At 40.8% G+C, this 16,642-nt stretch overlaps 1 protein-coding gene and 1 long non-coding RNA gene across 2 annotated transcripts; one reads left to right on the forward strand and one right to left on the reverse strand.

Moving 5' to 3' along the window:
- Positions 1 to 402: 402 nt before the first annotated feature.
- LOC131128512 (uncharacterized) lies at positions 403 to 16,450 on the reverse strand. The gene is made up of 2 exons (XR_009129654.1): positions 15,928 to 16,450; positions 403 to 2,848 (listed from the first exon to the last, which is right to left on the reverse strand). It is a non-coding gene; the product is annotated as an uncharacterized LOC131128512 (long non-coding RNA).
- On the forward strand, positions 6,541 to 15,885 carry LOC131128511 (protein FAM219A). The gene is made up of 6 exons (XM_058071415.1): positions 6,541 to 6,807; positions 9,216 to 9,315; positions 10,633 to 10,738; positions 12,440 to 12,520; positions 12,590 to 12,644; positions 13,156 to 15,885. The coding sequence occupies exons 1-6, from the start codon at positions 6,742 to 6,744 to the stop codon at positions 13,315 to 13,317; spliced, it is 570 nt and encodes a 189-aa protein (XP_057927398.1). The 5' UTR covers positions 6,541 to 6,741; the 3' UTR covers positions 13,318 to 15,885.
- Positions 16,451 to 16,642: the final 192 nt, after the last annotated feature.

Below are 16,642 nucleotides of genomic sequence, written 5' to 3' on the forward strand. Positions count from 1 at the left end.
AGTAGGAGTAGAAGGGCACCGTGTCGTCAGTGACATTCAAAAGATAGTCACCAGTTCAATTAGTAAGAGATGGCTGTTTTATTGTAGCCTGATTGTTTTTTACTGCATCATAAAAAGTTGCAAGAGGTCCAGTGAGATACATTATGGTCATGATGGTGCATTTCTGATTAAAGTATGATTTTAAACTGTTCTGACAAATATTACCTCTACTTCATCATAGTGTATGCGTCATTAAGAGTCGCTAATAGTTCAGTGCTGGCAATTTTAAAGTGCTGATGCATAATTATGGTTCAAGCAGCAGAAATGCCAATATTTAATCTGTTTTAGAGTGTAACTACTACTTCCTACACTTAATCAGCGTGAAGCATATAGACTTCGACTGTGACCCACATCCTGTTGGGAATCAGCTCCAACGTGTTTGCTCATAGCTTTGTGAAAACATCTGACTTTCAAATGCTGTTTTAGTTTTTGACATTCCAGACATCATTTATTTCAATGGAGGTCGACAACCCCCTGCTATCCATGCAGCTGTTCTGTAAAATCCATCATTGTCATCTGGTAAATGAAAATTCGACTCCTTGAAATCCGTTTGATGTGCTTTACACTTTGCTTTACATTTTACACATCATCATTCATGCATCCATTTATTCATTCGTTTACCACAGTTATGTGTCTTCAAAGACACAGGTGAGCTAGAGACCATCACAGCCGACTTTGGACAAGAGGTGGAGTACTGATTGGACAGACAAAAAAAACATTGACACCAATGGGCAATTAAGGGTCTCCAATTAAAAAAATGCACAAGACAAACAAGCAAACTCAACACAAAGAGGGTACAGCTGAGAGTCAAACCCAGAATCACCTGGCTGTGAGGCAGAGAGGCTAAGCACATACACATGTGTTGCTGCTGGTCTCCTACGTTAAATGCTTGGGGCTTTAGATTTGGGGGGGAACCAAGACGACAAGCATTTGGTGACAGATGGGTCTCAAACCACAAATCCCACTTACTGGAAGTCCACCTGAGCAACGTAGGTAGCAAAACAGAATCCTAACCACTAGATACTGTTTATATGTAGATCATATGGGAAAGTGGCGGAATATAAACGCTCTTGTGGTGATGCACAACAGTGCATACCCACAAATTTGCAATTCAGGATTTGCAACACTACAAATTGTATTTTTCCCCATAAAAATAGACACTATCTCATTCATCATAAGTCACTTATAATTAATTGTGTAAATAAGGAATAAAGCATAACTAAATAAATACTACTTTTTTTTGTAAAAATACATTGCGAAACCAGTTGTTGGCATCATGCTGCTATAGCAGCACTAGCTTCTACAGTCGGCTTTCTTCAAATCCAGCCTCAAAACTAGCAGCGAGGTGAACACAATTTAATATTCGATGGTAAGTCGTTATTGCATACAGTATACAGTGTGGCAAGCAGTGTGGATTATGTGGACGCAGCTTGGAGAAACAGTTTTTCTTGACAGCTAGCTCGGACAACCCAGTGGCAAGGCCGCAAACCAACACTAGGGGAGATGGAGACAGCCCCACAACAGATGGAAGCGTGGTTGTAGCGCTAGCCTCACAACCAGGTAGACAAGGTGAGACCAGGGTTGGTCAATTAAAATTGAAGCAAGGTCCAATTTTCTTCACAGCGAAGGTGTGAATCTCAATTTGTCACACAGTTCCCCTTTTTGTTTACCTTTGAGCAAGGTCTCTGCAGGAGAAGCACACCTTCACAACTCTCCCGTCAGTGAAATATTTTTTTGTTTTCCTCCAATATCCAAGCAAACAGTCATTGAAGAGAGATTGGGATGGTTATGGAGCGGAATCTAATCTAATCATTGCATGTTGATTTATTGGAAAGGTTTATCTGAAATTGGTGGAGAACGTCAAGCTAACAGGATGTTTGGGAGGTTGTGGAGTGAGCCGAGTGTCAAAAACAGAAGTTTTTACGGGCATCTATTAATCGGAATGAATCTGCATTCACATGTGGTCTTGGAATAGTTAGGATTTACTGTATAAGTCCAATAATGACCGTTTTGTTTTATTGTAAATGAAACTGAGCATTATCATCCGTCCAAAGGCACAATTTTTGACACAGCTCTTGTAATGGCTCTTATTAGAGTGTACTGGTTTGCCAAATGAAGTGTCCAGGATAATAACAACTATCATATCACAGCAGATCTGCAGCTGTCGAATATTTATTTTTCCTACAGTCTTTCCAGTCCCTACTGAGCTCTTGCACTCTCTTTGGCCTTCTGCACTGCCATGTCACTGGAGCGTTGCCAGACGTTTGCGATTTGGCTCAGTGATCTGCTTCAAAGTGGCATGTGTGACTGTGAAGGTCAGTACATTTGGATTCACCCAGTATGGGGACCTCATCATCTGATCGTTTTTTTTTTTTTAATCATATGGACAAACGTATATTGATTCCTCATGGCAAGGAAAAGAAAACATGCAGTTTATGATACTCATAAGAAATCGGAAGAAAACGATAAATAAGATCATCTCTTCATCCGCATGCTCCACTGCGCTGTAATCCCTCCACTGCAGGAGAGGTCTGAGCAGTCTGGATGATGTTTATAGCAAATTTGAGATCCGGCACTCGCCATTAGTCACTACTTTCTTACATCTCAAGAGCCTGCCCACACGGCGGTAGGGCAATTTCCGAGGGGCGTCCAGTGTGAGTTGAGATGGAAGCGTGTCAGTGAACTCACCACAGTGTTATGTAATCACTAGTAGAAATAGCACATAGAGATTACTAATAAACATAGGACACAGGGCGCGTAATCTGCAGTTCCATCTGTACTGTTGGGGGGTTGCATAACCCAAAGCAGCCTGTAACACAATCACAAAAGAAATTTAGTTAGGAGTCAATCTATCTTTTGGTTATGCATGTGCAAGCTCACATTGTGTGTTCTAGTCTGTGTGTGTGTGAGAGAGATCACAGTGTGAATCTCTACACCTCGCCCTGAGGCTCATTTTGCAGAGTCTCTATAGAAAAGCACAGTGCAACGTGCATTGTTTTAGTTAATAACAAAGATGTGCTCTCAATGGCTCTTCCTGCCTATGAATAATTAATAACGCAACTGTAATCACATTTAATCACATCTTAAACCAGAACCCCTACAGAGTTGCCAGCAATCATCAGAGAAACACACAGTCATTTAAACTGATTTTAACAACACCTCACAGAGCAAAGTTATTAAAATTCTGCATCATTTTGTCTCACTGGCTGTTTAGTGTCAACTGGGTCTCAATGTGACTGTCAATGTAGTCACATTGTCGTCACAATGTAGTCAATGCTTTACATTATAGGAAAGGTATTCACCCAAGCTTATACTTGGTCCAGATATGTGTGTGTAAACAGAAAAACGAAAAAAATAAATAACTAAAAATGACCCAGTTGACCTAGCGAGATAATGGTTAGAAATAGGTAGAATTATACTGCTGCCTACTGGATAAAATGTGAAACAGTACAGAAATGACTGTCAGTGGACTGTTCAGCTGCAGAGAGCATGGTGCTGCTGCCCTCTGCTGGTGATAAGCACAGCAGCACATTGAATTACATCATAGACAAGCAGCAGCGATTGGAACAAAAAAATGTCAAAAGTCCATTTTGGAAATGGCTAAATTAACATGATGCATCTTGATTCATCTCATGTCGTTCAAAAAATTATTGAAAAAGTGCTTACAATGTGTCAGATTGTGAGCTCTCCTGCATACAGCAATCTTTACATTTTGGTTTTAGGTCTGGGTTCTTGCACAGATATTTTTTTTGTATGCTTTTTTCATCTGTTCCTAAATTTCACCATGCGCTTGACTGTCACTCTTGTCACTGACAGTCAATAGTTAAAAACTATTACTAGTTATTAAATTACTACACCTCTTTGGAAAGAATATACAGTACATTGGTAAGTGCACACTATTAATTCTTAATGTTGGGTGACTGAGCATCTGGCTTTTCATCTCTGGAATGGAATATTGTTATTATTATTATTATTAAATAGCTTATATTCATCGATTCTCAAACTGTGTCACAACTGATGGGACTGGTAATACTGGTATCGGAGCAACAGTATTAGACATATAAATATTAAATAATCGTAACACTAACTTACTAACCAAATGTTAACCAAATTCTCTTTGCTGAAATATTAAATGTTTGACTCAATTCAATTCAGTTTTGTGTTTCAGTAAGCCACTGCTGTTTCGTTATGCTTCATTTTGCCCGTTTGTTTTTGCTCGTTATATTAAGTGGTAGTTTGCATGTTCTCCCCGTGCATGCGTGGGTTTTCTACGGGTACTCCGGTTTCCTCCCACATTCCAAAAACATGCTAGGTTAATTGGCCACTCCAAATTGTCCATAGGTATGAATGTGAGTGTGAATGGTTGTTTGTCTATATGCGCCCTGTGATTGGCTGGCGACCAGTCCAGGGTGTACCCCGCCTCTCGCCCGAAGACAGCTGGGATAGGCTCCAGCACCCCCCGCAACCCTTGTGAGGAAAAAGCGGTAGAAAATGAATGAATATTAAGCGGTTGTTGCGCACACGACTACTACCTATTTCCGTGGACCACCGTAGGCGTGTTCGGCTTAGTTTAGGCAGTGGATGGCGTTCTGGGGTTGTGCTGTCTCAATAGGCTTAGTGTATGCACTAAGGACCAACAACCATTGCACTTATGCCCTTTTACTTGGTCTAATTGGGAGTTAGCGTTTGATTTAAAGGTTGTTTTGTGTTGTTGGGGTTTTGCTTTTGTTGGTATTGGTTTGCTGTGTTTTGTTGTGTTTTTATTTCCCCCCCCAATTAGGGCCAAAGGTGTTTAGTGTCTTAATGTGCCTAGCATTTTTATCTTTAGTCGCTAATAAAATCACTGCATTTTAAATTTCTTGGTTGTAAAATAAAGGTTGAATGTATTTGCCAACTTCTACACCCAGGTCTTTTGTATTCGTTTGCCAGATTTTCCTGTAAACTATGCAATAAGGGGCTGCACGGCGATCGAGTGGTTAGCGCACAGACCTCACAGCTAGGAGACCAGTGTTCAATTCCACCCTCGGCCATCTCTGTGTGGAGTTTGCATGTTGTCCCCATGCATGCGTGGGTTTTCTCTGGGGACTCCGGTTTCCTCCCACATTCCAAAAAATGCTATGAAATTGTCCATAGGTATGAATGTGAGTGTGAATAGTTGTCTGTCTATATGTGCCCTGTGATTGGATGGCGACCAGTCCAGGGTGTACCCCGCCTTTCGGGGACAGCTGGGATAGGCTCCACCACCCTCTGCGACCCTCATTAGAATAAGTCTTAGAAAATGAGCGAACTATGTAATAGGTCACCCTCTGTGGGACTCACAGACCAGTGGGCTTTTAGCCCCGCCACCACTGGCTAGCCTCACATAGTGCAGGGTACGGGATCACTGCAGAGACATAAAAGACGGCCACCGTTAGCATAGCAACCTACCAAGTTAACTAGTGAACATCTCCAGTTTACTTACTCTAAACTTAAAGGACATCCATTAGTTGTGGACTCCTACAGAGCAGCTACGCACGATAACCAGCACAGAAATATTTCTAGATCTTCCAGAATCTGCACCTATTCCAGCTGTATTTCTTTGGCTTTCCAAAGCGACTAATTTATTCCACCGAGGGCCCGCCACCGGACACACCCACTCACTGTGATTGGTCACTGCTATTATAACTCAATGCAGAAAAATAAACAATATATTTAAAAAATAAAGTAACATTTCAGTAAGACTGAACTCAAACCCGAAACCAGCGAAATGCAGAAAAATGGAGAGCAGTAAAGACTACAAGCGTATTGAATAATGAAATTCCACGTTGAGTATGACAAATTCATACATGTTGGTAGATCTGCACTAATATTGAAAGTCCTCCCTGGCTCTCACGCCGCCCCCTGACAGTTACAGTAACTGCCCCCACACTCCCACCCACCCCATCCCCACAGGGGAACTGGTCTAAAGGTATTGGGTCAGCCTGAAAACACAAAGGACAGTTTGATCCCAGGCTATGGGAGTGGTCGAGTGGTTAGCGCGCGGACCTTACAGCTAGGAGACCAGGCTTCAATTCCACCCTCAGCCATCTCTGTGTGGAGTTTGCATGTTCTCCCCGTGCATGCGTTGGTTTTCTCCGGGCACTCCGGTTTCCTCCCACATTCCAAAAACATGCTAGGTTAATTGGCGACTCCAAATTGTCCATAGGTATGAATGTGAGTGTGAATGGTTGTCTATATGTGCCCTGTGATTGGCTGGCGACCAGTCAGTTTTGGTCTAAAAACAAACTCATTTGTTTCCAGTGTATTACACCAACTCATGCATCTAACTAAATTCCGGCTAGAGTCAACCATCATGTAAATGTGATTTTTTTCAGTGGGTGCTGTTTAAAGTGTTTACTACTTTTTTCCCCATAGGATCCGCAGAAAGTAATTCATGTATTCTTCTTTTATAAATGGAGTATGTTGACATTTATACCCACTATACGCTAGGGAGCACCACCCGTAAAGAACCTCTGTTGGGTCAACCCCATCCGGAAGTGGGTGGTGGTACTGCACGGTGGAGTCATCATCGTCAGCCCAGTGGTCACATCGCCGTCGACATACAGTTCCATCTGGGATGACGCTCGCCGCTGTTGGAGCGAGATTATTTCACGTCTGATTCAGGTCCCAGGGACATCTAGAAACGCCTATATAGTGGACTTGAATTCAATTGTTTAAAGGAGGATGATGGAGGAGATCGACAGATTCCAAGTGCCCAATGCTGTGCAGGAGGCGGAGATGCAGCCGCTGGTACGAACATTTTGTTGTTTTTTTATAACCACTTACAATGTAGATGTTATGTTGTTGTTGGTTTTTTTTTAACGAACACACATCAGTGGTTTGATGTGGCCGGTTTCGAGAAAACTCGCCATGCTATATATCCGCAAATGTGCTGCACGCAATATATTATAGCGTTAAAATGTAAAATGGATTAGAATTTATGTTGGGTATATACTATTGATGTGCGTACATGCTGCGGATGGCGAGCAACATCCGTCACGTTCCAGCCCCAAGCAGCGACATCCTCAGCATCCACGCAGCAAGATGCTAACGACGATGTTAGTCAACAGATTATACAAGACGCCTTCGTGAATTTATGATTTTGAAATACATTACTAGACAATTAAATGAGTATTGAGTATGATGCTGTGCTCCATGGCCTATAGTAGGGCTTTCTATGGACTGCTGCAGGCTACAGGGCGGCTGATAGTAGACATACTGTCTGAAACCCGAGTACAGTGAGCCAATTTCTGCCCCTCAGGGTTCAATTTACTGTAATATGGGGCTAATCATTGGACTTTGGGGTAACTAGTCATACATTTTCCAGGTTCAAAAATATACTGTATGTTCTTCGCTTGAGGTAAAAAAGCAGTATACATACACCCATCACTCACATCCACATTTCCCATTGGGGCTCCTTATATGGTCTCATGTATTCATTCAATGTTTCAAAGTCATTCATGTGATGCTGAAAAACTGTTCTGCATCACAGTAACTATAACTATGTTTGAATCTGCCAATGGAGCTAAATGGGTGGACCAAAATATTAAAATGAATTATGCTTCAGACCTCTGAAGTATGACTATATGTTGGGAAAAAAAGATTGTATAATTGTTAAAGATTGTTAAATTAATACCTCCCTAACATTGTCAATACAACATCTTAACTCTATCAGGGTTTTTCAAAAATATTTTCATGAAGATATTCTTGTTTTTCCGCCATATTAGTTAAAAAAAGACATACAAAAATTGCTAAATGAACTAAAATAGAAATACAAGGCATTCACAGATGGTCATTAGGTGTGAGTAAAGTTACTGTAATGTTCGGTTAACCCCTGATTTGGCCGCCAGAACAACAGACTTTTATTGCAGACTTGAATTATATGACAACAGACACAATGCTCCCTAATAAAAACACAGGCCAGGCCTTCCTAAACTCTGTACTCCCAACGTCACTTCCTGTTTACCATTCACTCTCCCCCAGGGAACACATTTGTCAACATACATGAGCAGGAGTCTTATTCCTACATGGCTATTTACGGTTAATATGCCTACTATGTTGGGTAATATGAGTGTAAAGGTGACTATAGGGTGTTATTTAAGGTCTAGAGGGCTCTAATGTTAAAAACTATTTTGAAAACAGGTTTTCTATGCTCTTACTATGAAAATATTCCATTTATAAATAAGGAATCCTACATAGTGGAAATTCACATATCATGGTCATGTATGTAACCAATTAACTGCAATAAATGAGGGATTATGACAGGATGTTACTGTACATTTTAGCGAGGCATTGTCAGGATGTGATCATTACTAATAGATGCATCACTAATAGAATCCATACTTACCTTTAACGTGGCATCCTGGCACGTTGCACGTGCTCACCACCAAACATAGAACCAAAAAAAGGCCAGTAAAATAACAGGATCCCTCAAAATCCCCTCACAGATCTTTACACCCAGGTAGCTCCCATCATTCAGGACCCCAGAGACCCCCGGTAGCAATAATTGTAGCTGCTACCACCTGGTCCTGCTTACCCGAAATAACATTAAACTCATCTTCCATGTCCACTACAAATACCTTATCAAACAAACTGAAATTAAACACTGTTGTATTCAAATTCAAATAGACTGAAAACTAGGGATGATCTGATCAGGGTTGCCAATACCAATACTTATCATCCATAAGTGAGATTGGCTGATATCAATCACATGGTTTAACACGGATTCACATTTTTCAATTTATTTATGATGGTATTGGATAAGGGCACCGTTAGATGATTCCAAGGGCCCCTGGCAAATAGGTCAAGATAAAAAAATAGGGGCTGATTATGACATAACCAGATTGGCCCACCGATAAATCGGTCGGGCTCTATTGGACTCTTCTACGAATGACAGCAGCTACTAGTGTGCAGCACGCTCTTCCTCTATCCATAAGATGAATTGAGTTGCATGTATGGGACTTCATATAGAAATGTAAAAATGGAGAAACTGAAGTATTTAGGGAATCTGACTACTGTATTTAAACATACTGACTGCTGTATCATTTACATGACATTGTTATATAATTTGTTTGTATCTCATATCGTTCAGTCCTATGTTTTCATTTGTGTATAAGACCTGTTGAAGATTGTTCTACTATATCCTTGCGTGTCTCTAGGACCCGGCCTCCTCCACGGCGTCAGAGGCTGATTCGGACACCAGAGAGGGGGAACAGGTCACAATTAACTACAAGCCATCTCCTCTGCAGATGAAAATCGGTAGGAATTGACATTTTTCAGGGAGCTGTCAATGTTGCAATAGGCAGACACAACCACAGTAGTATAGAAGTTTTAGAAAGGCATGTTGTAATCTATGTGTTGTGTTGTTATGCTAAACAAAACGCTAGTTGCCTGACTAGGACAGACAGACAGAAAGTCCCACACACGAAATACATGGTTGTTCTGAATGCTGCAGCGGGGGCGGAGCTGATCGGCGCAGGGCATCAGCGTTTTAAAGCAAGTATGGTCAGATATCGATGCCATGCTTTTTCACTGATATCAGCCAAAGTAGCTGTTTTTTTAAGTTCATTAGGCATTTTAACAAGATAGATTCAGCACTATCAATGTGCAGCTCATACAGATGATGTTTAGGGGTTCGTAAATTTATAGTCACAGTAAATTAAGAGTCCTTTCAGGACCCTGGACAGAGTCCAATACTGCGCTGTCTTGTCTTTTTTTCCACTCACACTTACAATGTATTAAGTCCAAGCTGATGTAAAGTATGTCTCCATAGTGGAGCATCAATCCTGCAGTGTCACCAGTATACAATACGAATTACAGCTTGTTGTTAATTGCATTCAGTCTGACGAATGTCAGCACCATCATCAAATGTTCTTTGTGAAACAATTATTCAGTGATCTGATTTAAAAAAAAAAACCTTTCATGTAGATTCAGCACAAATTGAAAATCAATTAGTGGAGGTTTGCATGAGAAGAATGTAGTAACAACAGGGGTTTTGGTTTTTTACCAGTCAAGGGTGTACCCCGCCTCTCGCCCGAAGACAGCTGGCATAGGCTCCAGCACCCGCGGTAGAAAATGAATGAATGAATGAAGTTGAGGATATGTTTTTATAACAATTCACATTCACACAGAGGTGCGAAAGCATCCAAAGACACAATCCTTCCATATCACGCCTGTATCATCTGCATTTTATTGACCACAATATTCTATTCTGTGTATATTTGGATTGCAATTTTGAGATATGCAAAGATAACATGTGCTGGCAGGACAGCGAATAAGAATACAGTATACGCCTTCACTCCCAGGTCAAATGACAGTCTGTTAATATACAGAAAAGATCAAATGCAGAGTCACCTCCAACTGGCAATAAGAAGGAAACTTTATTCCCTTCCCTCATTATCCCCCTTTCTGATGTGTGCTTGTTTTAATTATGCTAACCTCATTTGTCTGTGAGTAGTTACACAACAGCATACAACAAATGTGCAGTGCATATGTGACATGTGATCAAGAACAATGGCCTACGCTACTTGGCATTTGTTGTCTGTTGAAACTCATAAGTTTGTGTCCGTTGTGCAGAGAAACAAAGAGAACTGGCCAGGAAGGGCTCGTTGAAGAACAGCAACACCGTCGGCAGTCCGGTCAATCAGCAGCCCAAGAAGAACAACGTCATGGCCAGAACACGGTGACTCAAAAAGTTCTCAATGTGTTTACATGATTATTTAGTTTTTAATACTATACTAAAAGTTGAGTACCAATTGTCCTATACTGAGCAAAATGAGCATCATTGCAAAGATTCAGTGTGTGCACTTAAACTGCCACAAACAACACACAAATAACAGTTTGTACAATGCAAATGCAATACAGTGGAACATCTAAGACAAAATAACACCTCCAGTTTGACCATGCAGTAGCGTACATTTCTCATGATGGACATAGAAATTTATCTGGTATTGGAAGTCCTTAGCACCCAATAGACATAACCCAGCGAATTTGGTTCTCAGAATACCCAATTCAATAAAAATTACCCAATTAAGCGGCCCTGACAAGTGTATGTCAGACAGGCATCGTGAACTGCCGCTATGTCCTGTTCAAAAAGCCAGTAATTCCCATGGAGACAAGTGCCCCCTACAACATCTCCACATAGCCATTTGCCGTTTGACGCCCCTGCACAACCTGAAGCTCCATTGTTCTATTCAGAAAAAGTACCCTGGATCACAACTGTCCCATGTGGAAAACATCTCAGGTGGAATCTCCTTGTCATGCAGTAAATGTTGGAAGACATCAGGACCATTGCAATTACATTTAAGAGAACAAAACTGTTGCACCTTAAAATGTTCCATGTTTAACGGAATTTTTTTGGCATTGAAGAAGACATGGCCTTTGAAGATGTTTTCTGTTCTTAAAACCCCTCTGTCATAGATGCCGGACAATGGGTATTGGACGTCACATGGCACCAGTAACAATCTTCATTTAGGCCAAGAATTGGCCCGTGTCTTGACGGACAGCCAATCAGAGCCTTCGGTTCTGGTGACATTTTTTTGGGTCTACTACCTGACTTTTTTGTTCCATAACACAATCTTGAAAAATTTCTTACGACCGTCTTCCTGCATACAACTTCAGTACCAATGGCGCACTGGCGCTTACTTATGCAGCTAAACAATCTGACCATATTCAAAGATAAAAGGGCTTTTGTCTTTGCCGTCAAGAGATCATTGACAGTGTGAATACTTGACTGAAAATTACATTGAATCCACATTTTTGCCAATATTCTGGCTTTTAAAGGCTGCGTTATTAAACTTTTGAACAGTTTATTTTACTGTAATAAATTGTACACTCAACATTATTTTGTCTCACTCCCGTTTCTTCTTTTTGCATTTTGAAGCACTACATAGAACCAAGAAGTCAAGAGAGAGCAACTCGTGTAAAACGTTGAAATAGTCACAGTTTAGTTGCAACAGTATGTATATTTAAGTATGCAAAATAATTAAATTAACTCCAGCAGTATACACTTTCTATATATAATTCAAACTTTTACATCCTGCAGCTGTGCCAATCTCTGTGTACAGACTGAATAAGGAGAATCAGAGTTGCTTGTTTGTGTAAGAACAGCTTGTATGAGAACAGAGACATGTTTCCTTGGGCTTAAATCACATCCATTATCTTGGCCTGTCACATGGGCTCTTTAGAGGAAGGGTTTTCATTGATTGAAGGAAGATACTCCCTAGTCTGGCTGCTCTCTTTTTCACCGTCTTTGCCAGTAGCCTTCTTGTTAGCATGTCCTTTGTTCGCATTTCCCCTGCTTTCATTTTCTGTTCCACCCACTCTCTCCTCAAATGCCCCCCACTCTGTCACTCACACTATTGTCTCCTCTTCTTCCTCACAGATTGGTAGTGCCCAATAAAGGCTATTCCTCGTTAGACCAGAGTCCAGATGAAAAGCCCTTGGTTGCTTTAGACACAGACAGGTATGATCCGTGTCCACCTCTGTCCATAACCTCCCTTGCAAAATCCTTATTTGTATTGCTGTTCTACAGTGATGACGACTTTGACATGTCAAGATACTCTTCGTCAGGCTACTCCTCTGCTGAGGTGAGTCTCTGTCTTGCAACTAGAGTCTATCAGCATCTTAATGCCACCAGAAATGATTAGCTGACATTCAGTAAATCGTTTGGAATCTAATTTAGTCATTCAGTATTACATAATAGCAGACTGCAAGCAAGGCATGCACCATGGAAACAAAATGATTGCACTGTAGTTCAGGGAAAGAGGGTGTTCATCTTGATAGACCTGACTGTTAATGCATGAAATTGCCATAACAAAACAACATGGGATTTTGACACAAAAAGATCAGAGCATGCTGGGCTGGCCATTATTGTAAATTCATAAGTTAATAACTCAAGCAAATAAAACAAAAGATGACCAGTTTACTCCTCATAAATCCATCCTTATATTGTCTCTAACATCGGGCTGGGGGGGCAGCTACTCAAAAGGTAACAATGCTCAATTTGGATTGACAATGTCAGAGATGATAGACACTACATCATCGTCCTTTGGTACAAGCATTTTCTTCTACAGTCACTTTCTTCCGCCTCTCTCATAGCAAATCAACCAAGATCTCAACATCCAGCTGCTGAAGGACGGTTACCGTTTGGATGAGATACCGGATGATGAGGACCTGGATCTGATCCCGCCCAAATCAGTCAACCCCACCTGCATGTGCTGCCAGGCAACCCCCTCCTCTACCACCTGTCAAGTCCAGTAACCCTACCCTGTTGTAACCCTTCCCCTCTTTTCTCCACAAAGCGTAACCCCGATATTCATCTGCTGAGTTTGCATTGCTGTCAAGTAGGGTTGGGTATCGTTTACATATTATGATATTTAAGAAAAGGAAATCATACAAATTATGTCACATTTTTAAAGATATTATGTGGCATGCAAGTTGAGCAGAATAGTCATTTGAACACTTTAATATAAATAAAATTACTAGGGGTGCACGATAATTACTGGACAGATAATATGAGTAATTATAACATCATATTAATAAATCAGATAACATTAAAAAAATAGCTCTGAACTGATAAAAAGATAAAACTCTAGTTACTCTAGGTGGGTTAGAGTGAGCAAATCAAGTGTTCCTTTTCGGTCACGTTCTGCATACGGCCTGTCGTAACTTCCCCTCAGCTCATTTGTAAATAAACATGGCGTCAATCATGTGGGGCTTGTCACTGTTTCAAAGGAAGACATTTCGCCAAAATGTTCTGCAAACATTGAGCTTTGACACATCAAACCTGATCAGCCACCTGAAACGCTAGCATCACTACGACATAAATGGGCCAGGGGCTTGTTCCTATCGCTGTGGCATTTGAAAAGTGTAAAAGGTTGCTGAAGGTACCAGCTTTTGGCAGATAGTAAAGACCTGGCACTTTTTTATGTGTTGCTAATACTAATTAGAAAAAAAATCGACAGGTACATTTTGCAAAATCCAAATTTGAGTCGTTCTTACCTCCAAGTGTGCACAAACTACAGTTCAATCTAAATTCATTCATTCATTTTCTACCGCTTATCCTCACGAGGGTTGCTGAGCGTGCTGGAGCCTATCCCAGCTGTTTTCGGGTGAGAGGCGGGGTACACCCTGGACTGGTCGCCAGGCAATCACAGGGCACATATAGACAAACAACCATTCACACTCACATTCATACCTATGGACAGTTTGGAGTTGCCAATTAACCTAGCATGTTTTTGGAACGTGGGAGGAAACCGGAGTACCCGCTAACCACTCGAAAACCACTTGAAAAAGTAATATCTATAAAATGTTGGTTATCTGTATCAGTCTTGAGAAGCACCAAGTTATTAGTATCAGAAAAGAAATATCGTGCATCCCTAAATATTGTTTTTAATATTACAGTATTATATATTAATTGAGCAGAATTAAGTCATTACGAGACATTGCACAACATCACAACATCAAGCATTTGTTGCAGTTGGCATCAAGCGTAACACCATCAAGACAGTTGAATTGGCAGTAACTATACCGCATTTTAGTGGCAGGAAATTTACCACTGAAATGAGGCACCAATATCTACTTAGTTTCCAGTCTGGTTACTATGATTTACATCGGCACCAGTACCATTCTGGTACCAAATTTCGGTACCCATCCCTACTGTCAAAAGTGTCAGCAGTGAGGCCCTGGTAGAGAATATAGTACTGACTAATATCTGTGATGATGGGAATGACAAATCCATAAGTTACACGACGGTTTTGCTTAAAACTACAGTACGTGTAGGAATACATGAAAATAGTCATATATATTTGAATGATGGTGGTTTCCTCCTATGGTAGGACATGTACTTTGACTGAACACAATGTAAAAAGGACGATATTTGCTGACTCTGCTGCTCTGCTTACCTGAAGTCTGGTTTACATTTTTAACTTGTGTTGTTTTTTTACATTTTTAGTTTAAACTGTTGTGTCTGAGAGAGGCAAAACACTGCAGTCTTGGCGTTCCAAGTGCTGTTGATACTGTACTGTACAAGGATGTGATGTAGCACAGGCCAGGTTGCACTCACCCGCTATCCTCGCACCTGTTTTGTCCCACTGACTTTGAACGTTTCATGAAAGAGAAGGATTAAATGTATTAAATAACATGGACAAATGGTCACTGGTCTAGCTATGTGAAAAGGGAAGTTAAAAATTACAATTTGCACATTTGATTTCTACCCTTTCTAGCATGTTGTGGCTCCGTGTTGTATTATTTAAATTTTCTATTTATTTTCACCATTTTAGGCCTTTTCTTGCACAGTATCAACACTGATTTGCCAGAGATAAACTATTTAAACAAGGAATATTGTCAATAGAATTGAGACCAAAGGACCAGGACGGAGTCTTTTGTGTCATTCTAACCTTTAAAGGTTTGTTATTATATATTTTATAGCACCCCTCACCGGTCTGAAACACAGGAAGGATTTGGCTCCTGTTTTTGCACACACATTATGCATGCACAAAAACCTACTAAGTGAATAGTTGATGGGGAACAGATGGATTTGGAGCTCAATTTTCTGCCCTAGCTCCCAAATTAACTGATCATTTGCAGTTAGCGTTGCCTTAAGTAGAGACAAGTTAACAGGTTGTGTTCTTTATTGCCATAATGATGGGCATAACTAACTTGAAATTATTTTATTTTGACCTAAAAAAATGTTTTGGTTTTGTTTTTTAATTAATCATGTTTGTACTGTAAACACATGCATTAAGGTATTTAACATTGTTATTGTTATGTGCGGTGTATGAAAACATTAAATAAACACACAAGCTAATGGAAAAATGTTTGTCACTGTCCTTGCATTGAAAAGTGAGGCAATTCAATGAAGATACTTACCATGCAATCATCCATTCCTCCACTCATCTTCTGTTTATCCAAGATTTGGTCACAGGGGCAGCAGCCTAAGCAGGGAGGCCCCGACTTCCCTCTCTGTGGCTACTCAGTCCAGCTCCTCCCAGCAGATCCCGAAGCATTCCCAGGCTACTTGAGAGACAGTCACTTTGATGAGTCTTCCCTGAGGCCCCCTACCGGTTCGGCCTCCAGGGAGGTGTCCGGGAGGCATCTTGACCAAATGCCCTAGCCACCTGACATGGCTTCTCTCAATGTGGAGAATCAGCGGTTCTACAAGTTTCTCCCTAATGACAATGCTTCTAAGGGGGAGACAGTATAAAGCTGTCGTTACAATCATGAAAACGGAGAATGTCCTTAGGATCACATTCTATGCCAGTGGTTCCTGTAAGACTTTAGTTTGGAAAATGGCCTCTTACTAGCCCAGGATAGCCAAAGCCTCTGAAAGGTACACCAGACGCTGGGGGTGAGAGCTCTTCAGGTTTAGTTTACAAGACAATCCAGCAGCATTTCCCCCAGCACACACAACAAGTCTTCCAACAATTCACCCAGCTCATTTTATCAGTGAAAGTCCAACCATAATTCCCCAATGAGAGGGTGAGGCAATTTCTATAAAAGGTACCATATTTACATTTTCAACACCCTTCCTTTATATTACAAAAGCATTTCAACATTACAACATTTAGGTTTTAATTTCTAGATA

This window comes from Doryrhamphus excisus, chromosome 4 (genome assembly GCF_030265055.1).
Source record: "Doryrhamphus excisus isolate RoL2022-K1 chromosome 4, RoL_Dexc_1.0, whole genome shotgun sequence".
NCBI classification, from domain to species: Eukaryota; Metazoa; Chordata; class Actinopteri; order Syngnathiformes; family Syngnathidae; genus Doryrhamphus; species Doryrhamphus excisus.

Bases quoted from the DNA above. Each gene is read 5' to 3' on its own strand.
- LOC131128511 (XM_058071415.1), top strand. From the start codon at position 6,742: ATGATGGAGGAGATCGACAGATTCCAAGTGCCCAATGCTGTGCAGGAG. The intron at 12,521-12,589 runs GTATGATCCGTG...GCTGTTCTACAG, and splicing joins GTTGCTTTAGACACAGACAG to TGATGACGACTTTGACATGT. The intron at 12,645-13,155 runs GTGAGTCTCTGT...CCTCTCTCATAG, and splicing joins CAGGCTACTCCTCTGCTGAG to CAAATCAACCAAGATCTCAA.